The 24357-nt window shown below is 48.8% G+C and overlaps 1 protein-coding gene across 2 annotated transcripts in view; it reads left to right on the forward strand.

Annotated features, from left to right (window-relative positions):
* LOC310684410 (cytochrome P450 2G1-like) overlaps positions 1-14187 on the forward strand; it is a 28900-nt gene extending 14713 nt beyond the window's left edge. The window contains exons 7-10 of one of the 2 annotated variants that reach the window (XR_014514741.1): positions 6171-6358; positions 7871-8012; positions 11813-13142; positions 13667-14187. Coding sequence is in view for 1 of the 2 variants with exons in the window: in XM_083455530.1 (XP_083311656.1) it covers positions 6171-6358; positions 7871-8012; positions 11813-11994 (512 nt within the window). In the remaining variant the exon portion in view is untranslated. Of the gene's footprint in view, positions 1-6170; positions 6359-7870; positions 8013-11812; positions 13157-13666 lie in introns of those variants that run through there. The other variant, XM_083455530.1, reaches the window with a different exon arrangement.
* Positions 14188-24357: the final 10170 nt, after the last annotated feature.

A 24357-nucleotide genomic window follows, 5' to 3' on the forward strand; every position in this document is an offset into this window, starting at 1 on the left:
GAAGCTGAGGTTGCCTCTGGGTCCAGTAACCCTCCAGCCTCTCCTGAGCTGCAGAGGCTCAGAGCAGAGAGGCGGAGGGAACTGGGTTCTCTCAGGAGGAGTGCTCACCTGTGGACCGGGGCTGCCCTATGCGCCTCAGAGGAGATAAAGGCCAGCCCACCCAGTCCCAGGTTGCGGGAGCAACATCGCTGGTTACCTGTTCCTGCCGGCACCCTGTCCTGCTTTCTGCCAGAGTTCATGACCACACCCGACTCCCTGCCTTGGACCCCACTTCAGCCTCGGACTGGACATGGACTACCCTGCATGGTAACACACACACCCCGGGACCAGTACATATAGTATGGGATGCGAGTAAAGCAGTTATGCGAGGCTTCCTGATACAGCAAAATAGTTGTAAGAAAAAGATGAGAAGAAGAAAGAAGAAATTCTGACCCTTGCAGAAAACGAGAGAAAATCATTAAAACCAAAAGACGAACAAATAAAACAAACAATTAAAATGTTACAAACTCATTTCTCCATACTGGTAACGAAGAAGTTGAATGGAAGATAAAACTTATGAGACAAAACTACTTTGAGTCAGCCAACAAAACAGGGAAATTATTCGCATGGCAACTAAGGAAAAGACAAAACCAGAATATAGTAAATAAAATAAGGATAGGAGAAGATCAAACGGAAGACCCAAAAGAGATAAGGAAAGCATTTCAGGGGTTTTACAAAGAATTGTACAGGAAAGAGAAAGATGATATAAGAAAAGTGGGAAAGTATTTGGAAGAGCATAAAGGAAAGCAAATATCGGCTGAAGACAGAGAACAACTAAATAACCCAATAACAATACAAGAAATTCAAAACGCAATTAAAAGAATGAAATTAGGTAAAGCCCCAGGACCTGATGGACTCTGTACTAAATATTATAAAACCCTGTGTGGACAGCTGACTCCAGTTCTCTGTGAGGTAATGAACAATAACTTACAAGGAGGAAATATCCCGAATACTTGGAAAGAGGCGTACATAACACTAATCCCAAAACAGGAGGCTGACCCTTCAAATGTTAAGAACTACAGACCAATATCTCTGCTGAATAATGATTATAAGTTATTTTCAGACATACTAGCAAATAGATTAAAGCAAATTCTAAAGGAGGTAATTCACAAAGATCAAGCGGGGTTCTTACCCGAACGTCAGCTAAAAGATAATGTAAGACACAGTGTAAATGTAATAGAATACTTAGAGGTTAGAAATGACAAACCAGTGGCACTAATGTTTATCGACGCGGAGAAAGCTGCTGCAGCTTTGCCGTGAGTTTGTGGGGAGGACCGCTCCCCCTGGAAGCACTTTTTCCACCTTGGGCCTGGGGGCGGGCCCCATACTCCACCACAGCATATAAGGCTCCAAGGAAGCCCGGGACATTGCTGCTGCCGCTCTGCCCATGAGTCTTGGGGAGGAACACTCCCCCTTGAAGCCCATTTTCCGCCTGGGGGCGGGCCCCATACTCACCTCCGCAGCCTATGGGGCTCCAGGAAGGCCTCAGGTGTGTGGGGTGGGTGTTTAGTTGCGTGTGAGAATTTGTTTAATTTAATTATGTTGTGTTTGTAACTTTGTTTTTTGTTTTTATAGTTTTATTGTTCTGTTTGTTTTTTGTATAGGTTTTTAATTTGATTTTAAGGGGAGGGGTCAGGGCTGCCTGGGAGTGGGTCCCAGCAAACAAAATGGCTGGGGCAGGTTCCACAGGGGGGGATGCACTGGGACAACCGATCTCAGTGATCATGGGTAGGAGGAGGAGTTACGCTAAGACCAGACCATGTCATTACCGAGGAAGCAGGCTTAGTCGTTGTCTGAGGACTATCCCTGCCTCCAGGTCTGGTCCTGACTGGACAGATACTGGAATCAGCAAGGGATACCCACATGACCTGAAGGTGCTGCTGTGCAATACCAGGTCAATGATCCATAAAACCATTGTGATCCATGATTTGATTGTGGATGGAGGATTTGACTTGGCATGTGTGACAGAAACTTGGTTGGATGAAGCAGATGGGCCTGTCCTTGCCGCTGCTTGTCCACCAGGTTTCTCTTATGCACAGCAACCCAGGCCTTGTGGGCGGGGAGGGGGGGTTGCAGTGATTTTTAGGAAGTCATTAGTTTGCACCAGGCGTCCTATTGGAAAGACCCAGTTCTCTGAGTGCATGTTCTGGAAGTTGGGCAATAGGGGCAGTACAGGATTCCTATTGGTGTACCGACCTCCCCGCTGCACCAAGGATTCCCTGCCCGAGCTGCTTCAGGTCGTGGCGGATGTCCTCCTGGAGACACCTAGTTTGGTCGTCCTAGGGGATTTTAACATCCATGGTGACACGACCTTACAAGGGGCCGCTCGGGACTTCGTGGAAAGCATGGCCTCCATGGGGCTGTCCCTAAATAAGTCTGGCCCAACTCATAGCCAAGGACATGCCTTGGACCTGGTGTTCACCTCTATGGATGTTGGTGATCTGACACTAAGTAAAAGCGAAACGAAAGAAGTGCCATGGTCAGACCACTTCCTGGTGCAACTGGACTTCTCCGCGACCCTTCCCCTCTGCAGGGAGGTGGGACCAATTCAGGTGGTCCGCCCCCGCCACTTAATGGCTCCAAATGGTTTCCAGAGAGTGGTAGGGGATGCTTTATCCCATGTTGAGGGCCTTTCAGCCGATTCCCTGGTGGCACGCTGGAATGTGGAGTTAACCAGGGCTATTGACTGTTTGGCTCCAAAGCGCCCTCTCCGATTGCATGGAGCCCAGACAGCCCTGTGGTTTTCCACGGATCTGAGGGCAATGAAACAATCATTGAGACGGCTAGAGCGCCGGTGGCGGATAACCCATTCTGAATCTGACCGGACACGGGAAAGAGCTCAATGTCGAGCCTACCAAGTGGCGATAGCGATGGCGAAGAAGACTTTCTTCACCGCCTCTATTGCATCTGCGGAAAACAGGAGACTCTTTCAGGTGGTTCGCAATTTAGCGGAACCACCTGCTACATCGGGGCCCAGCACGGGCCACATGATCTCCTGCAATGACTTTGCAAAGTTTTTTGCAGATAAAGTCGCTCAGATTCGAGAAGAAGTAGACTCCACCGTGGGAGCAGGGCCAGGGCGGGAGAGTGCTAGAGTCCTGTCTAGTTAAGTTGTGTGGGATCAATTCCAATCTGTTACCCCCGAGGATGTGGACAGGCTGCTTGGACGAGTGAAACCAACCACTTGTCTCCTTGATCCTTGCCCATCCTGGCTTATAAAAGCTAGCCGGGAAGGACTGGGTGATGGGCTTCGTGGGGTGGTGAATGCTTCCCTCCGTGAGGGAGCATTCCCAGACCCGCTGAAAGAGGCGGTTATTAAACCGCTTCTTAAAAAACCATCTTTAGATGCGGCCACGATGGCCAACTATCACCCAGTCTCAAATCTTCGATTCTTGGGCAAGGTGATTGAGCGAGTGGTTGCTGAACAACTCCAGGCACACCTGGAAGAAGCGGACCATTTGGATCCCTTCCAGTCGGGATTCAGGCCTCATCATGGGACTGAAACTGCCTTGGTCGCACTGGTTGATGATCTCCGGCGGGCTAGGGACAAAGGTGAGAGCTGTTTCCTAGTTCTGCTGGATCTCTCAGCGGCGTTTGATACCATCGACCATAACATCCTTCTGGACCGTCTTGAGGGGCTGGGAGCTGGGGGCACTGTCATACAGTGGTTCTGCTCCTTCCTCCTGGGCCATGTTCAGAAAGTGGTGGGGGGGGATGAGTGTTCAGACCGCTGGGCTCTCACTTGTGGGGTGCCTCAGGGTTCTGTCCTCTCCCCCATGCTTTTCAACATCTACATGAAGCCGCTGGGAGAGATCATCAGGGGATTTGGGCTGGGTGTTCATCAGTATGTGGATGATACCCAGCTCTCTCTTTCAAATCAGAACCAGTGAAGGCAGTGAAGGTCCTGTGTGAGTGCCTGGAGGCGGTTGGAGGTTGGATGGCGGCTAACAGATTGAGGTTGAATCCTGACAAGACAGAAGTACTGCTTTTGGGGGACAGGAGGCGGGCAGGTGTGGAAGATTCCCTGGTCCTGAATGGGGTAACTGTGCCCCTGAAGGACCAGGTGCGCAGCCTGGGAGTCATTTTGGACTCACAGCTGTCCATGGAGGCACAGGTCAAATCTGTGTCCAGGGCAGCTGTTTACCAGCTCCATCTGGTACTCAGGCTGAGATCCTATCTGCCTGCGGACTGCCTTGCCAGAGTGGTGCATGCTCTGGTTATCTCCCGCTTGGACTACTGCAATGCGCTCTACGTTGGGCTACCTTTGAAGATGACCCGGAAACTACAACTAATCCAGAACGCGGCAGCTAGACTGGTGACTGGGAGCGGCCGCAGAGACCACATAACACCGGTCTTGAAAGACCTACATTGGCTCCCAGTACGTTTCCAAGCAATCATAGAGTTGGAATAGACCACAAGGGCCATCGAGTCCAACCCCCTGCCAAGCAGGAAACACTATCAGAGCACTCCTGACATATGGTTGTCAAGCCTCTGCTTAAAGACCTCCAGAGAAGGAGACTCCACCACACTCTTATTCCACCATTCGTTTTTGTGTGGATTATAGGCATATTAATTCTGTGACCCTCCCTGATGTTTTTCCCTTGCCCAGAATTGACACCCTGATTGAAAAGCTAGGGAGAGCAAAGTTCATCATGGTCCTGTACTTGACCAAAGGATATTGGCAAATTCCTTTGTCCCCTGAGGCGTCAGAAAAATCTGCCTTCGTTATGCATGGAGGTCTATATCAATTTAAGGTGTTACCTTTTGGATTGTGCAATGCGCCCGTGGCATTCCAGCGATTGATTAATTTTCTGATCTATGATATGAGTGATTTTTGTTGTGCCTACGTAGACGATTTGGCTATCTTTTCTAATTCCTGGGGGGAGCATCTTAGGCATGTGCAGAGTGTTTTGTCATGGTTACAGAAAGCCAACCTGGCGGTGAAGATCTCCAAGTGTCAGTTTGCTCAAGGAGAGGTGATCTTTTTGGGGTTCAGGGTGGGGTCTGGAAATATCAAATCCCTGGAGGCCAAGGTCCAGTGTGTACAGAAATGGCCTTGCCCTCAGGCAAAAAGGGATGTGCAGTCCTTCATTGGGCTAGTGAATTATTATCGAAGGTTTATTAACCATTTTGCAACCCTTGCCACCCCTTTGACAAAAGAAATCTTTGCCTGTTAAGGTGACCTGACACTGAGGAGTGTCAGTGTGCTTTTGATATGCTAAAACAGGCATTAGTGAGCTCAACAGTGATGCTTGCACCCACCGCAGCGGCTCGTATACTTGTGGTCAAGGGATGGAAAGATCACGAGGCTCCAAAAATAACAGATTGGCATCCGCAGAAATGACCGGCAGAATCAGAGACCAGGGAGAAGAGACGGTGGAGGAAGATTGGAAGAAATTTAAAGACTACCTACAGAAACACTACAAGATTAATAAATGTTAAAATAACATCAGATTGAATGTATAAGGGTACTGGAGTAAAACTTTAAAGACTAGAAGATCCAACATCTTAAGTTTTAAGTATTGAATAAGCTATATTAAAACATTCAAATTAAGAAAGGTTAATTATGACAGAGGGAAGGGATTTGTTGTTTAAATGTATGAATTGGAATACAGGGAAGGAAGACTTGGGGAAGTCAGAGAAACAAGTTAATGCAAGATCAATATGAAGATAAGATTGTTTTTATTTCTGTTGTCTGTAGTATGTGATGTTTGTGTAATTTTGTATGTTTTTGGTGTATTGTTTGTTGTTTTTGTTTTGCTTTGTTGTTTTTTATGTAAAACCGAATAAAATATTTATAAAAATAAATAAATAAAAAACAAAAATAACAGATTGGCAAATCAAATTACAGGAATTGGTGGCGACGGCTCAACTGGCTAGTAAACTCAGAGGAAACTCAAAGCAAAAATTTGGCGGAAAAATGGGATGGTTATAGAAGATATGTTCAAAAATATAATAATAGTTTTGACTCCGTGCTAGCATTCGAGTGATAAAGGAACTAAACGGAGGTGGACAACAATTAAGGATCTATTATGTTTTCAGAATGTATTAGAAAAATTATATAGAAAGGTTTATTGGTTTGTGTACATTCAAATGTAAGATAAACATTTGTCTGCCTGTCTCTGCTGCAGAAAAAGTGATCCGAGAGATCGACGATGTGATCGGGAGGGACCGCGTGCCGGCGGTGGAGAAGCGGGCCCAAATGCCATACACGGATGCGGTGATCCACGAGATCCAGAGGTTTAGTGACGTCATCCCCACCAACTTGCCCCACGCCCTGACCCGGACGGTGCAGCTCAGGGGCTACACGCTGCCTAAGGTGAGCCATGTTGGGATTTTTGACTATGTGCTATTTGATATAGCTTCCCACAGAAGCAATTAAGGAGTTGGCCAAAGGCCAAGAAGACTGAGCAGAGGGAGATATTCTGCCAACAAATATGGGACCTTGGATACAACTCTGCTATTGGTCAAGGTCTCCACATAGGCATGATGACTCATGAGAGAGCCAGTGTGGTGTAGTGGTTAAGAGCGGTGGACTCATAATCTGGTGAACTGGCTTCGATACCCCGCTCCTCCACATGCAGCTGCTGGGTGACCTTGGGCCAGTCACACTTCTCTGAAGTCTCTTAGCCCCACTCAGTTTACAGAGTGTTTGTTGTGGAGGAGGAAGGGAAAGGAGAATGTGAGCCGCTTTGAGACTCCTTAGGGTAGTGATAAAGCAGGATATCAAATCCAAACTCTTCTTCTTCTTCTTCATGACTGTTCTGGACAGTTAAGAGTTAACACTCCAGGAGCATTCTTATGACACAGGCATTTTCCTTTGATCTGTGCTCTCTGGGGGCTGCTGAGAGCAGTCCGTCTGAGAAAGTGAGCAAGGTAGTTTGTTTTGTTAGAGACAGAAAGCTGTGAGCATGCAGCTAGATTCTGTAGGTTTTTCTTTTCTGTTTTTGTATGCTTCTAAATAAAGAGTGATGGGACATGGGTGGCGCTGTGGGTTAAACCAGAGAGCCTAGGACTTGCCGATCAGAAGGTCAGTGGTTCGAATCCCTGCAACGGGGTGAGCTCCCATTGCTCGGTCCCTGCTCCTGCCCACCTAGCAGTTCGAAAGCACACCAGTGCAAGTAGATAAATAGGTACCGCTCTAGCAGGTAGGTAAACTGCGTTTCCGTGCGCTGCTCTGGTTTTGCCAGAAGCGGCTTAGTCCTGCTGGTCACATGACCCGGAAGCTGTACGCCGGCTCCCTCGGCCAGTAAAGCGAGATGAGCACCACATCGCCAGATTCAGCCACGACTGGACCTAATGGTCAGGGTCCCTTTACCTTTACCTTTTAACCTGCATTTCAGGGGGTTGGATTAGACAATCCTTTGGGTCCCTTCCAACTCTACAATTCTGTAGAGGGACACTGGTTGAGCTGTGGTCTAAACCACTGAGCCTCTTAGTCTTGCTGATCAGAAGGTTGGCGATTCAAATCCCCGCGATGGAGAGATCTCCCGTTGCTCGGTCCCTGCTCCTGCCCACCTAGCAGTTCGAAAGCACGTCAAGTGCAAGTAGATAAATAGGTACCGCTCTGGCGGGAAGGTAAACGGCGTTTCCGTGCGCTGCTCTGGTTCGCCAGAAGCGGCTTAGTCCTGCTGGCCACATGACCTGGAAGCTGTACGCCGGCTCCCTTGGCCAATAAAGCGAGATGAGCGCCACAACCCCAGAGTCGGCCACGACTGGACCTAATGGTCAGGGGTCCCTTTACCTTTAAGAGGCTTCCAGTTGCCTTCTGAGTTAAGGCTGTGGCAGATCCCAACCCACCTCTGTACCTCCCTCTCTCCCCTGACTCTAGGGCACGGATGTCATTCCCTTGCTGACCTCTGTGCTGAAAGACCCCGAGTGCTTCAGTGACCCCGAGAACTTCAACCCAGCCCACTTCTTGGACGAAGAGGGTCGCTTTAAGAAGAACGATGCCTTCATGCCCTTCTCCACAGGTACTGGGTTGAGGATGGCAGGAGGGAGGCATTCATAGGTTAAATGGTGGGGGTGACTGAAATGCTATTTCATCCCTCTCATAATCTACAGTGGTACCTCGCTTCAGGTTACATACGCTTCAGGTTACAGACTCCGCTAACCTAGAAATAGTGCTTCAGGTTAAGAACTTTGCTTCAGGATGAGAACAGAAATCGTGCTCCGGCGGCGCAGCGGCAGCAGGAGGCCCCATTAGCTAAAGTGGTGCTTCAGGTTAAGAACAGTTTCAGGTTAAGTACGGACCTCCAGAACGAATTAAGTACTTAACCTGAGGTACCACTGTATTTCCATAAAACTTTTGTTCCAAGTCTCTTGAATGAACACGTTTTTAATCGTGAAAGCTCTGCACGCTCCAATAGAGTATTTTGCACGTGGTGCAAGTAGTAGCTTGGGGGGGGGGTTGTCGTTGCAACCACACCAGGGACTTTTTCATCTGCCCCCCAACCCTCATTATCCAGCTGCTGCTGCCCCTCCCCAGGCCACAGAGCCTAGTTTCCAGCCAATATCCCACACACAATCACCCCTCAGGTGGCAGAAAAGTTGAATTGTTTCTCACCTGGCTAAACTCCAGCCTCTTTCACGGCATGCAAAAGCCTCTTGCTCTGTTGACTTGTGTGCAGAGGCGTGGCTGTTTTTTAGAATGCTTAAGTTGCCTTGTGACTCAATAAGATAGCCTAAAAAAATCTTATTAAATAAATAAAAGTAACACCTAGAAAGATTTTGATTGATTGATTGGACTCAGTCTGACCCTTATGTTTCCCTCCCCTTATGGTTTTGATCTATGGGCTATTATTAAAATGAGGCTGCATTTTAAATTGTATTTTATTTTTTTTCCCTTCCCCTATTATGTTTTTTATTGTAATTTTATTGGTGTTAGCCGCCTTGAGCCCAGCTCTGGCCAGGGAGGCCGGGGTATAAATATATTATTATTATTATTATTATTATTATTAATAATAATAATAATAATAATAATGGGAGGTCAGGCCAGAGTTAGAAAGATCAATAGACTACCTTTACTGCTTCTTTGGGCTTTCTTTTGATTTTAATAATTTATTATTATTATTATTATTATTATTATTATTATTATTATTATTATTTCTTGGAGGAGGGGGCAAAAAGGGGACATTGCTGCTTTATCTGTGCTTCCTATCACTGGAGAGGAGACCAAAACAGTAGTGCTGCAAATGAACCTGGAAGGAGACCACTCCGTGTCCGTCTGTGTTTTATACATCCACGGACCTTGCCACTTGCAGAAGAACGAACCAGATTCCCTCTAGTGGGCATCTTCGGAGTGACATAGTTGTAGGACAAAAAAGAATGCGCATAGGAATGGCTTGTGCTTCGAACCGTTTTGACACTTTAGACGCGGAACGCTTTTGACCTTTGTTGACCAGAGTTAAAAAAATCTAAATTGATCTTGTCCTGCGTAAGGCTGCCTCTTATCTCTTTCTGTTTATCTTCCCCGATAGAAGCCGTGTGCCTTTAATGGCAGCATTAAAAGCAGAGGGACTTTCCCTGATGGGATGGGAAGGAATGCTTTCAGCTGCTTGGTTTTTTGCTGCCCCCCCCCGCAACTGGCAGGGCACAAGGCCTCAATCTTCGCATATGGCAAAGAAATGGGAAGAGCTTGCTTGCAGAATTACAGTGGTACCTCGGGTTACATACGCTTCAGGTTACATATGCTTCAGGTTACAGACTCCACTCACCCAGAAATAGTGCTTCAGGTCAAGAACTTTGCTTCAGGATGAGAACAGAAATCGTGCTCTGGTGGCATGGCAGCAGCGGGAGGCCCTATTAGGTAAAATGGTGCTTCAGGTTAAGAACAGTTTCAGGTTAAGAACGGACCTCCGGAACGAATTAAATACTTAACCCGAGGTACCACTGTAGAGGGATAACTTCTGCATCATTGGAAGACCAAATCTTTAATAAGGAATGGGGAAAATTTACAACTTATCTTAAAGACCATTGTAAACAGTTAAAATCGTTAGTAGGATTAGAATATCACTTGTAGTTTAAGGTTGAATTCTGGACATAATAGAACAGGCAAATGATTTGGAGTATCATAAAAGATGCGGGAGGAAATGGTTAATAATGGGACCCACAAAAGGGAGGGTGGAGGTCCAGGAGATTCCTTGGAATCTTGTTTTAATTATTTACATATCTCTGGAAGAAGGCAGGCATGCCTGGCGTGCTCTGGTCCATGGGGTCACAAAGAGTCGGACACGACTAAACAACATCATCATCATCTCTGTGAATTTTTAATTTGAAAAACCTGTGGTGTTTGCCTCCTAGGTGGGTCATAAGGAAAGGGGTTAAATGAGTGTGATGTGATTGGCCAGAGAGAAACTGATAGGAGGAGTTAGAGTGAGAGTGAAGCTGTGTTGGGAGTTGAAGAAGGAAGAGGGAGGTTAAGTCTGTGGGTTGGTGGAGTTGTGTGTTGAGTGAGTGAGAGGAATTGTTAGGTAGAGTCAGATAGATAGTTGGAATAAGCAGTTTGAAGTTGTTAGGAACGCCTATACGATATACGATATCTTTATTGTCATTGTCCCATGCGGAACAATGAAATTGAAAAACTACATAAAAACTACATAAAACATTCAAAAACCCCTAAAAACTCTGAAACCCCATTTTAAAATACACTATACTATAGAGACCCCTTATGCTGCGTTCAGAACCAGAATTGCCTTTGCATAGAAACTGTTTCTCAGGCAGCTAGTCCTGGTCTTTATAACCCTGGACCTTCTTCCAGAAGGCAGAAGCTGAAAGAGATCATTTCCGGGGTGCGCACTATCCTGCGCTATCTCTGCCGCTTTCTTATGGCACCTGGAAGCGTAGATTTGATCCAAGGTGGGAAGAGTGCACCCAATTATTCTCTCCGCAGTCTTTACAACCCTGGATAGCATTGTTTTTTCCCTGGCCGTGCAGCTCCCAAACCACACACACAGACCACAGTTAAGGAACTAAGATTAAGAAAATGCCAAGAAAAATTAACAAACCATAAGCTTGTTCATGCCTATAAATAAACTTGATTATTTGTTAATGTTAACAACTGTCTGGACTCCGTGAGTACCCAAGCGAAACGGGTTGGTGGCAGCGAAGAAAGCAATCACAGTGGTGGCACAGGGTCAATAGGCCGTCAAACATCCGGGGACCCTGTGTGATCGCCACAAAACCAAATAACAATTTGTAAAAAAAAAATATTAAATTTGCACCATCAAACTCCAGACTAAAGCCATAAACTGCTGCTTGCCTTCTATCACTGTGCCATTGAGAGCATGCTCACTTATGGCTTATGTGTGTGGTACGGAAGCTGTACTACCCAGGACAGGATGGGGTTGCGCAGGGTTTTTAAGGCAGCAGAGAGCATTGTTGGCTGCCCACTCTCCACCTTAGAGCAGATTTATAACACAAGGTGCCATAGGAAGGCACTGGACATAGTAAAAGATCCATCGCATCCTGGTCACTGTCTCTTCGAGCTCTTGCCGTCGGGACGGAGATACAGGACGATGAAGACAAGAACGAGCCGTCTTAAGAACAGCTTCTTCTCCAGAGCGATCTCGGCCCTGAATGGGAAGCCCGGACTTTGAAAGTCATCTAATCTCCCTTGCTGTATTTTACTATATTGTTTAATTTGTGTTTTTATGGAGCAGTCAAGTAATTTCGTTGTCCCCGAAGGGGGCAATGACAATAAAGATAATAATAATAATAATAATAATAATAATAATAATAATAATATTAAAGTGCTGCTTGATTCTCTCCCCAGGGAAAAGGATCTGTGCTGGGGAAAGCCTAGCGCGCATGGAGCTCTTTGTCTTCCTGACTTCCATCCTGCAACATTTCACGCTCAAGTCCCCCGGCAACCCAGAGGACATCGACCTCACAGCCACAGCAAACGGTTTTGCAAACATCCCACCCGCCTACCAGCTCTGCACTGTTCCGCGCTGAGGAACGATTGGTTGAGAAGCGGGGCAGGGAAAGGGGCAACAAATTTAATTGGGTGGGGTTTTGGGGGGGACACACACTAAACATTACGGGTGGTGCCTGGGAGGTAGTGACGAATGTGCTATAATCCATGGAATGAAGCCATACAAATGAGGCTTCCAGACTTTTGGAATGGAAGTTTCAAGGTCTAAGTCAAGCCCCGTGGCTTGGTTTTCCTTTATCTGAAAATGGTCAATAATGCTACTCAGAAACCAGGTTGGTTTCACCTGTGGTCTCTTGATTTTTTGCCTAATTAAAAGGGGAGCTAGTTTCTGCACCGGGTGCAGGAAGGAATGTGATAGGATAATTGGTTAATTGAAACTGTGTTTATTTATTATACCATAGATATGCGTGCAACCAAACCTATTATCAAAACCTTCTAAATCCAACAAATTGGTTTTCTAACAACATCCATTCCTTCAACCAACAGAGGCAAGACGCTTCATAATATAATTTCAAGTCTGGCAAGGCAAAGCCCCTTCTTTAACATCTGTTAACAATTTGAATTGGATTCTTGGTTTCTTCCCCTGCCAGATATATCTTGAAATTATTTTTTGCCATTCCTTAAATATTGCTGCCCCATAGATTATTGGAATTGATTGAAACAAAAATAACATTTTTGGTAGTACGTTCATTTTGATAACCGATATCCTTCCCCACAGGGATAATTTCATCCTTCTCCATACTTCCAGATCTCTCAATTCCATTCCACATCGTTGTATAATTATTTTGAAATCAATCTATATTCTTTGATGTTAACCAAATTCCTAAATATTTAACTTTTTTAACTGCTTTATACCAATCTGCTGTTGCAACATATCCACCAAATCTTGATTCATATTATTAACATTTTAGTTTTCTTTCTATTTCTTCTAATACTTCTTTAACACTAGATAATGGTTCTTCTATTATTAGTACCAAGTCATCTGCAAAGACTTGAGCAGCTTTCTTATTTCTACGCCCCATTCGCTGCGCACACTCTGTGTTGGTGAAGTAGCTCAACACACTAAACATTACTGGTGATACCTGGGAGGTAGTGGCCAGTGTGCTGTAATCCATGGAATGAAGCCACACAGATGAGACTTCCGGACTTTTGGAATGGAAGTTTCAAGGTCTAAGCATAGCGGTCAACTTACAGATTTGAAAATAAGGGACCAGCAGCCTCAAAAATAAGGGATCGGCAGCCAAAATAAGGGATTTTCAGAGCACAGCTATGTTCAGCTTCTGAGCCCCTCCCAGCCAAAGGCAGAAAGCCCAGCCAGCAGCCAAACGAAGCCTCAAGTGGTGGTTCCCACAGCACAGCAACCCGGCAAAGGGGATGCAGCAAGGAAAACCACCGTCACCTCTCTGCTGGGAAGCGCTGAGCAAAGGCGAGTCCCCAGGCAACGCGGCCGATTTGATCGGCACAAGGCATGCAAGCTCCACCCCCCAGTCGTTCTTAGACTCCTTATTGGGTGAGCAACGCAGCCAAGCAACACAGTTGGAGCCTCCCTCCTCCCTGGCCAGCAGGGAGGGAGGGAGAGGAGCTGCTTCCTTTGAAACCCGGGAAATTTAAGGGACATCCTCAATAACGGACAGCAGCGGGACACAGCGCTGGGATAAGGGAGTTTTCCACCAAATAAGGGACAGTTGACAGCTATGGGTCTAAGTCAAGCCCCATGGCACCCTCCAGCAAGCAAGACCATGTGATGATGGGGCTGAGGAGGAGGTGCGGTTGTCCAGAACACCTGGAAGGGACCCTGTGGGGGGGGGGGGAATGACAAAACCAAAATTACAGGATGTCCCAGCGGTGGACGGTAACCTGTGGCTCACGTCTTTCTAATGATGCCTGCTCTGCTGACTATATTTCAGACCAAATCAGCACCATCTTCTCCCTGAATGGTTAGGGTAGCTTTCCCAAAACTAGAGCGTCTCTGCAAATGTAGTAAACAGGAACCTGATACTTTGGAGCATTATTTTCTTTTCTTGTGATTTTGGCATTTATGCCAGAAGACAATTATTAGAGGCCTTACAACTCAACAGGCTCAATTCTATGCTACCAACGTTTCAGGACCTGGCTCTTGGACAGGAATGATCAAATTACTTTAATAGTGGCTGATTTTTTGAGTGCTGTCCATGTAGAAAGACTGGGCCATTATAAAGAGATTTGGTGGTTCTTAATTGATCGGTGATGTGGTAGTGTTGTATTGTGTTATTTATGTAAATTGATTTTCTCTGGAGTTAAAGATCTGACTGGGACAAACCTTGTTATGTTGAGCTCGTGTTTTGCACAATTTGTATACGGTTGTAAACATCGAAGGAACGATAATAATCATTAGTGACATCTGAATTGAATCCTTAAAACCTTAAAAGTCGAAACCTGGTCATAAACATAAGTACCAATTTTGTGATTTGGCCATATCTCCACTGTTATCTACAGTACAATAGTACTTATATGGCCATATTTTATTTTATAAATTGTTTGCTGGTCATTGACCGTATTAAAGATATTTGATTTGTATACGGTGTCTGTTTGATAATGTGTGGTTTGCTATGCCTAATAAAGGATATAATGTAGTCACCGCTGGCTGTTGTGGAGAGGAAGAAATGAGACCTGGATTGCTGTTTCTCTGCCTCTGCCGCACAATATTAGAACTCAGGGAAAGTCCAGGGAGACCTGGGCAGGCAGGTTAATTCAGGACAGACATGAGAATGTCCTTCTTCTCACACCAGGCCATGAACTTGTGTCAGGAGCTGGAGTCAAACATAGGACAGCAATAAAAGAAAAACTAAGTGAAGTTAACTCTCTATTCAAGAAACCAAAACACAGCACAGGCCTAGTGAACGCAGCAACTCTTCCCAGTAGGTCTAGAGGGAGGAGAAGCTGGAGGGGGAGCTCCATCAGTTGAAGACCCTCAACCAACAGTTGGAGGGGCAGGCCAGGTGAGTGAGCAGCGGCCTGAGAAGGGCATGGCGGGCTCATTTTGCTGCTCATACTGCAGGATCTGACCTCTCTTTGCAGTGCCTTAGACTTGGAGCTGAAGGACAGCCAAGCACAGGTCAGAGGGAGCCTCCAGAGGATAACCTGGAGTGGGAGCAGTGCCTGCTGGAGACGGTCCGAAGCTAAAACCAGACAATCTTGGAGCTAGAAATGTCTGAGTGCTAGGCTAGGGAAGCATCTGTTCCATTCTTAAATTGCCAACTGTCGCAGGAACCCCCCCCCCCCTCTTCTCTAACACACAACACTCTGTAATGCACAAGCACCACACTCACACCTCACCCATTCCCATTTCCCGAGCCAAGGGGTGCCCCTTCTAGAGGGATACCCCTGAAGCCTTCCGTAAATAAGGAAGAGCTCTTTCCATTTTCTCAATGGGCTTTCCACGCTCCGCTTCGCCCTATTCCCAACATTGATAGACCGGCCGCCCGAACTCGGGGTCAGCCGGCGGCCGTTTCAGCCAATCAGCGTTAGCGAACAGCGCCCCTAGCGGCGGCTACGCTGGTACTGCAGGCAGCGAGCGCCCGTCTCTTCACGTTTGACAGCTCACAAATGCAAAGCTTCCGACTTCAATGAACCGTGACTGATGTAATCAAAATGTAGCAAGCCGCTTCCGAAAGGCGAACTTGCTTTGAACTTCAGGGACAACTTTCTTTATAAAATCATTAAAAATCAGCCGTACGTCGGATTTTCATCGGACCACTTTTATTCTACTCCATATCTCAAGGACTAGCTGGGGGGGGTGACCCGGTGACGGTCAGCCATAATCCCCTGAGCGAGCAGTCACGTACCCGACTACTGCACCCGGTAGGGCATGACAAGCTAGATAAGCATCCTGATGGGCTCAGACTCACCACCATCATGAACACAATGGACTGCATATGGTTGTATATTCAGAGCAGACAGCAACAAAAGGACCATGACCGGATTCCCCTCAGGGGGATGGAAACTGCACCTTTTCTTTGTTATTCACAACTGGTTCATGGGAGGGGGAGAGGGAGACTCTGGCCAGGTGTCAGGGTGCTCAGATTACCTGCACGACCCCTCCCCGACTCCTCCTGATTTTAATGTATTCATGATGTCACTATGATGCATTTCTAGGGGTGTAACTCAGGGGATTAGGAGCTAATAAAAGTTGGGGTCTCCTTTTGTTCCGGGCTTCCATCTTGCTTCACCTCGTGGGCGGTGGGAGGCCTGTCGCGACAGTTTTTTCTTCAATAAAGACCAAGCCTACTGGCTGCTGTTTTGCTCCGAACTTACTCTGGTTGGTGTCCTGTTTTGTCCAAGGGAACCCTCGGTACGTATTTTCCGTTAACAGTTTTGGCGACCGCGCTCAGGGACTCTTGGTTCTCCTGTAAAGGTGAGGAGGGAGATAGAGGGGATTGGGCGCCACTGGGCAGCCTTAGCCCGGGGATCCTTTTTCCTCTCCCTGCCTCCTCTTTGCGGGCGGTAATCAATAGTCACCAAAAGGCTCAACCAGAGGGAGCAAAGGCAGGGTCGAGCCGGCCAAAGAGAAGGATCCCGGGATCTGCGAGGGACGTCTACGAACGTGAGTATGGTTTGAAGTAGACACATTGGGAGGGGGGTGGTAAAAAGTACCCCACGACAGCCGGACTTTCCTATCTTTCCTTCTTATCTGCTATCAGACGCCACCTCTCGGAGTCGTCCAGGGGCGTCCTAACCCTCCCATCTTCCCTCTCGGAGTCGTCCGGGGAAGCACGGTTCTTATCTACTATCAGACGTCGCCCCTCGGAGTCACCCGGGGACGTCCTAGAAACCCCCCGTCTTCCCCCTCGGAGTCGTCCGGGGAAGTACGGTTCTTGTCTGCTATCAGACGCTACCTCTCGGAGTCATCGAGGGGCGTCCTAATTCCTCCCGTCTTCCCCCTCGGAGTCGCCCGGGGAAGTACGGTTCCTTGTCTACTGTCAGACGTCACTGCTCGGAGTCGTCCAGGGACGTCCTAATCCCCCCCCTTCCGTTTTTCCCCCTCGGAGTCGGCCAGGGAATTACGGATCTCTACTGCACTCTGACGTTGCCCTCGGGGTCACCCGGGGACGTTTCTTTACAAATCTATCTCTCCCTTTCTCTCGCACTCTCCTAAAATTATGCAAATGAAGCCGCCCCTCCTGCCTGGCGACCTTTGTTAGGGATGACCCGGGTACGTGAGAACGCAAGGTCATTTGCTTCCTTTCCAAACCCTTATTTTTCCGGGACCCCGATCTGGCACTGCGCTGTGCAGGCGTTCAGTAGGGAATGCCGAAATTAGTTTCAAGGTTAGGTAGGAGGCTGTCGTGGTTAGTAGAGGGAAGTACATAAATTGGGGCCCCACACTAGGGTTAGTCTTGTGAACAGTACTGAAGTAGAATTTAAGAGACGTGGTTTTCCGGGCAGAAGAGACCCGTGGTTTCCAGGAGTGTTCCTGTGGTTTTCCGGGTGAGAGAGAGACCCGTGGTTTATGTAGAAATTAAGAGACGTGGTTTTCCAGGTAGAAGAGACCCGTGGTTTCCAGGCAGGAGCCTGTGGTGTTCCTAGGCAAGATGTTGTAGTTCGTTGAATAGGTAGGGATTGTACTGGTTAAGGATATCCTGAATACTGAAGTCCTTTTATTATTTCCTTCCACCTCTCTGCCCCTTTCTTCCCTTCTTTTCTCCTTTTCCTTGTGTGTCTACCCCTTCTTTCTTTAGCGTATCTTGAAAGCAAAGGATCCTATCACACCTACTGGGAGAGATGGGTGCCCACACTTCCAGACACCCCGACTGGACTCCTCCAGGCGAAAAGGCTTCTATGAAGCCTTTCTGTCCTAGGGAGGATTCCGATACCCCTCTGCAGTTCGTTCTCTCCAATTGGAAGGAACTCAGAGGGAGAAAGGGACTCTCGAAATCAAAGTTGAGGGATCTCTGTAACTTTTCGTGGGTCGCTTTTACCCACCACCTGGAACCTGCCTCTCAGTGGCCACCGCATGGTTCCTTTAACCTCATAAAGATGCAGGCACTTAAATCGTACCTAGCAGACGAAAAGCCCCGGCAACTATATTACCTCAACGCCTTCGCTGAAGCCCGCAAGTTATTTCATAGACAGCAAGCCCAAATCGTCCGTCAGATGGCCGTTCTAAAAACCACCAGACCCCCTCCATATGACGAGATTAGGGCGCAAGAAGAACAACTGGACAGGACTCTAGTCCCGTTTTATTATCCTGAACCGAGGGCACCTCAGCCAGCCGATGGAGGGGGAGCGGGACCCGGGGCGGGCGCAGCTAGTCCACCTTCCGCCACCCCGTCCCAGACCTCGCCTACCATACCCCAGCCTAGTCCCGCTCAGAGCGCGCCTGGAGGGGAGGAGGCCCACACTGATCTAACTTTGAGAACCCTACCCAATGGGCAGCCCCTTAACGAAGAAAGGGAAGGGCCAGTCGCCAGCAGGACTCGGAATAGAGATATCACTTTAAATGGAGAAGTGGAGGGTGCTTTCCCTTTAAGGGCACTGCCTATTCCACCGGCCAGAGCAGGAGACCCACCGCGTATGATCTTCACACACCAACCCTTCCTGACTTCAGATCTAATGAACTGGTCAGACAAAATGCCCTCCCTTCGCGACGACCCCGACAAATGCCACCGTCAGGTCGCCACCATCTTCTCCACCCACAACCCCACGTGGGCGGACGTTCACATGTTACTCGGAGCTCTCTTCAATGAGGCAGAGAAAAGGGAAATCCTGACCAAAGCGGGGGAGGCTCTAGCGCGGGAGGGCTACCAACCTAACCGACCCGCCTCGATGGCCCCACTGACTGCCCAGACTTTGCTCAACGACCCTGACTGGGACTACAACACCACTAATGGCGCATGGGGTCTAAAAATGTTTAAGAAAGCCATCCTAGATGGCATTAAAGCTGCAGGTCAGCGAACAGTAAACTGGACCAAAGTCCAAGCCGTCCTTCAAGGACCGGATGAGCATCCCTCAGATTACTATACCGGACTAGTCTCCGCGATCAAAACCTGGGGAGGGATAGATCCAGAAAGCCCCCAGCATGAAGTTATCGTTAAGGGATTCTTTAAGGATCAAGCAACAGCGGACATACGAAAAGCATTAAATGCGCATCTGGGGTACGATGGAAAGACAATAAACGAAATACTCTCCATCGCCAAGTCAGTTTTTAATACCAGAGATGAGCGGAGAAAGAAAGATCCAAAAGTAGATTCCCCACGAGTACTGGCTTATGCAGACGGGGTCCCCCCTCCTAAAGAAAGATTCAAAACAAGGGGACCCAGGAAACTAGACGACCGCGTCTGCTACAACTGTGACGAGATAGGACACATAAGAAGACACTGCCCCTTATTGGTGGAACAGGCGAGAGCCGAATATGGGGATTTCAAACCATACCGATCAGACCACAGGGACGCTACTTATCCCAGGTACAGAGAACCCAACTCGTCGTACAGACCCACTCAGACCCCATCCCAAGCGCAGACCAACGCGAGGCCACAACCACGACCCCGGAACCAACTCCAAAATACAATGAACCCTTTTAACCAAGTAAATCGCACCACCAACCCCACTCACGAAATGGTTATGGAGGAATATAACGAACATTGACAATTAGAAGCAGATCCCGCCTCTTTCCCCTTTCTTTGTCCAGTCCTACAACTGTCCTCTACCGACCCCATTTGCACCATGCAAATTGATGGGCAACCTTACGACTGCCTCCTCGACACCGGGGCCACTTATTCCACCCTCACCAACAGCCATCTAGCTGCAGGGGAAGAAACCAGGACCATGATGGGACTCGATGGAATCCCTCGCAACTGCCCCCTTTCCAAACCAGCAAGGGTGTCAGTCAGACCTTTATCCGTCAAACATACTTTCCTACTGACATCTAGCCCCGTCAACCTCTTGGGGAAGGGACAAGCTAATAGACTCTGTGCAACGCTGCTGGTATGCCTCAGGGTTGGCTCTCGCTGCAAAGGCGGCCGTGAAGAATTGCCATACTTGCCAAACCTTTAACCCCAAGCATACCGCCAGATGCCCACCAGGTGCTAGACCATGGGCGTTTGTCCCTTTCGAAACCCTCCAAGTTGACTTCATAGATCTGCCGCCTTGCCAAGGCTATAAATATGCCCTAGTCATCATTGATCAGTTGACCGGGTGGGTAGAATGTTTCCCTACCCGCCGAGCCACAGCCCACATAGTCACAAAGATCCTATTACACGAAATCATACCCCGATTTGGAGTCCCATGACACATAGTGACCGAGGATCACATTTCACATCTGACATTGTCCAGCAAATAGCCGGAGCCCTGGGCGTAAAGTGGAAGCTCCACACACCATATCACCCCCCTTCCTTGGGACAGGTTGAAAGGATAAACCAGCAACTTAAGTCCCAGCTTGGGAAGCTCTGCAAAGACTCAGGGATCAAATGGGTCAATGCCCTTCCCCTAGTCTTGCACAACCTCAGAGCCTGCCCCCGTGGAAAATTGAACCTCTCCCCTTACGAACTACTTTTTGGAAGACCCTCCCCTGTATATAATACCCAATTTCCCCCATCCGAACTGGAAGTCGGAGAATCTGAATTAACCAAATATATAATGCAGCTCCAGAAGCAACTCATTGTTCTTCACAGATACGCGGCCGTCAGTCAGAACATACCTCTCGACCAGAACATCCATCAGTTCCAGCCGGGAGATTGGGTACTGGTAAAGACTTACCAGAAAGTACCCCTGCAACCGACCTGGGAAGGACCCTACCAGGTACTTCTAACCACTCCTACTTCCGTCAAGGTAGCGGAGAAATCCGCCTGGCTGCACCACACCCGCTGCAAACCTGTTCCTCCACCCGACTCCACCACCGACGACCCCTACACTACTCCCCCGCTGACGACAGAGGACAACGACCTCGACGTGGACGTTGACCAACAGACCGGACCTGATCGGGGCACGAATCGGGCCCAACAGACCGGACCTGATCGGGGCACGAATCGAGCCCAACAGACCGGACCTGATCGGGGCACGAATCGAGCCCAACAGACTGGACCTGACCAGGGCACGAATCGGGCCCAACAGACCGGACCTGACCCGTCCTCCACACCAACTTACTGGACATCTGAAATTGTCTCGACTGCCAGCAACGGAGACCCTCCCCCAATCCGCCTTCGTCTTCGCAAATCACCCCTGCCGACCGTTTGACAGCCCTGCCTTTTGACAGCTTCGCCGTTTGACAGCTCTGCTCTTTGACAGCTCCACTGTTTGACAGCTCTACCTTTTGACAGCTTCGCCGTTTGACAGCTCTGCCTTTTGACAGCTTCGCCGTTTGACAGCTCTGCCTTTTGACAGCTTCGCCGTTTGACAGCTCTGCTCCTTGACACCTCCACTGTTTGACAGCTCTGCCTCTTGACAGCTTTGCCGTTTGACAGCTCTGCCTTTTGACAGCTTCGCCGTTTGACAGCTCTACCTTTTGACAGCTTCGCCGTTTGACAGCTTCGCCACCGACACCTACGCCTTTCACAGCATCGCCTCTGACAGCTCTACCCTTTGACAGCTTCACCGCTTACCACTCCCTGCTTGACCATGCCCAACACTGGACTCGCAACAATTCCTCCTTTTCCCTCCCTCCTCTTTCTTCACCTCTTCGCCACCACCACTACCGCGGATACACATATTTCGTGCCCAGGACTACCAGTTGAATACAAATACCTGGACTTTGGTATTGTTGACATGGTGAAGAAGGGAACATTGGACCGCCTCGGAGACTTCGACTTTTGTGTACCGGAGACCCGTGCCCTCCTCCGCCATTCTGTACTACCTACTCTTACCGCGCACCAAACGTGGGAACTCTTCGTCCGCTCCCCCACCTATACCCCGCTCGGCAAACTCGTACTCAACAGAGATGGCCCCTGGAACCGGGCCCGCTGTATAAATGGTTCTTACACAGTATTCTCCGACGGTGAGCCCCAACAATCCCTGAATTGGACACTGATTGACAACGGCGGGGGTGAATCGGTTTATACCGACCGGAACCACCCGACCGACCGCCTCATCCACGGATTCTATTGCCAAAGAGCCGACTCCGCACCTCGCCCCACCACCCTTCAGGGAGTCTGCCTCCGAAGGTACTGCTGTGTGTGGGACATCGGCCTCGCCTCCACCTGGGATGGCAGAGCATACCTTGAAGGTTGGCATCACTCCACCACTGCACCCCCTGAATGGGATACCTCCGGACCCCAACGATGTGGCGGGCTAGCCACCAACGTCACATACCTCTCTCGACAAGACCCCTTGTACCCCGCGGGAACCGCACCTTGACTAAGGGGGGAACTGTCGACATCTCAAACCCCCACAAACGACCTACTGTCCACCTGGCATTCTAACACCTATGTCAAATTAATCTCTGAAATCGCAAAGCAGACTACCACCGGCGACTGCTGGATCTGCGCCAATACCGCGGCTCACCTCCACAGTGGCATTCCCTTTCTTGGGGTGCCCCTCACTCTACAACAGCACCTTTCTGCTAACGTACAGTCCTGGAACCCGACCGCCGTCAACTTGACTCACCACTATATCTACTTAACCGGATCCACGAAAGGTGATCTCTGTCGGAAGTTCAGTGGCAACGACCGGATGATCGGAGACAGCACCTGTAAGTACGTCATTGACATCTCCTTGACTGGTAGAATCACCTTGTGGCGGCAGGGCAACCCCTTTATTCACCCGGATTTGTTGTCTGCCTGGAAACAGGTACTTGACCTGCCCCATTCCTGGGACCCTTCCCCAATTTCCCAGTGCTTCTTCCGTACCTTTCTTACCGGCCGTATAGACTCCTGCCTACAGGGATTATTTTGGGTGTGCGGCCACCGTGGTTATACATGGGCCAGCCCCCACTCCTGAGGCACATGCTACCTTGGACTCATCTTGCCCGGAATCAGAGTGACCCCAGACCTTCACTCAGGAAGGAGACGTAGCAAAAGGGCCAAGGATTTATCTGACCTGTCTGATGTGACTGCCAATGGGGAAACATACGGCCGAGCCCTTTTCCCTGCCTATGGAGCCGGCTCCAACCACATTGATATTCTCAAGCTGACAGACATCCTGTTGACTTTTATGGAAGAATCGAATGCAGCAACCCAATCTATCCTAACTGAATTGACAGAGGTCAGACAGACTGCTGTTCAAAATCGCCTTGCTTTGGACTTTATTCTGGCTTTGACAGGAGGCGTTTGTGCCCTTGTGGAAACAGAATGCTGTACACACGTCTCTGACCAGACTCTGAACGTCACCGGGCATCTTAACAATATCCACAGATTAACTGACAAGCTAAGAGACATTCAACACGAAGGTTTATCAGACGTGCAACTTTGGAACTGGCTACCAGGATCAGCATGGCTAAAGCAACTCTTGGGAAACGGGCTCCTGGTCATAATCACAGTAGCTGTCTGCATCGCATTTTTCTGCTGTGTTGTCCATTGCTTCCCACTCTGCTGTCAAACGTGCGGCTCCTGCGTCCCGTCTCTCCGTTCCCGTAACCCTGCACCTCATCCAATGCTTGCCCCTCACCGGATGCCGCCGCCAAGAACCCCTTCGACTTTCATCGAGATGGAACCCCTGCGAACCTCACGAAATCCGGACTCCAGGTATGCCATGTCGGACTTTTACTAATTTGCGGAGAAAAGGATTGCACGGTATTCTCCGTTGCAATCTTATCTCCGAAGGGGGGAACTGTCGCAGGAAACCCCCCCCCCCTTCTCTAACACACAACACTCTGTAATGCACAAGCACCACACTCACACCTCACCCATTCCCATTTCCCGAGCCAAGGGGTGCCCCTTCTAGAGGGATACTCCTGAAGCCTTCCGTAAATAAGGAAGAGCTCTTTCCATTTTCTCAATGGGCTTTCCACGCTCCGCTTTGCCCTATCCCCGTCATTGATAGACCGGCCGCCCGAACTCAGGGTCAGCCGGCGGCCGTTTCAGCCAATCAGCGTTAGCGAGCAGCGCCCCTAGCGGCGGCTACGCTGGTACTGCAGGCAGCGAGCGCCCGTCTCTTCACGTTTGACAGCTCACAAATACAAAGCTTCCGACTTCAGTGAACCGCGACTGATCTAATCAAAATGTAGCAAGCCGCTTCCGAAAGGCGAACTTGCTTTGAACTTCAGGGACAACTTTCTTTATAAAATCATTAAAAATCAACCGTACGTCGGATTTTCATCGGACCACTTTTATTCTACTCCATGTCTCAAGGACTAGCTAAGGGGGGGGTGACCCGGTGACGGTCAGCCATAATCCCCTGAGCGAGCAGTCACGTACTCGACTATTGCACCCGGTGGGGCATGACAACCTTATAAGCATCCTGATGGGCTCAGACTC

The sequence above is a fragment of the Podarcis tiliguerta genome (genome assembly GCF_965153285.1).
Source record: "Podarcis tiliguerta genome assembly, chromosome: 8".
Taxonomy (NCBI): Eukaryota; Metazoa; Chordata; class Lepidosauria; order Squamata; family Lacertidae; genus Podarcis; species Podarcis tiliguerta.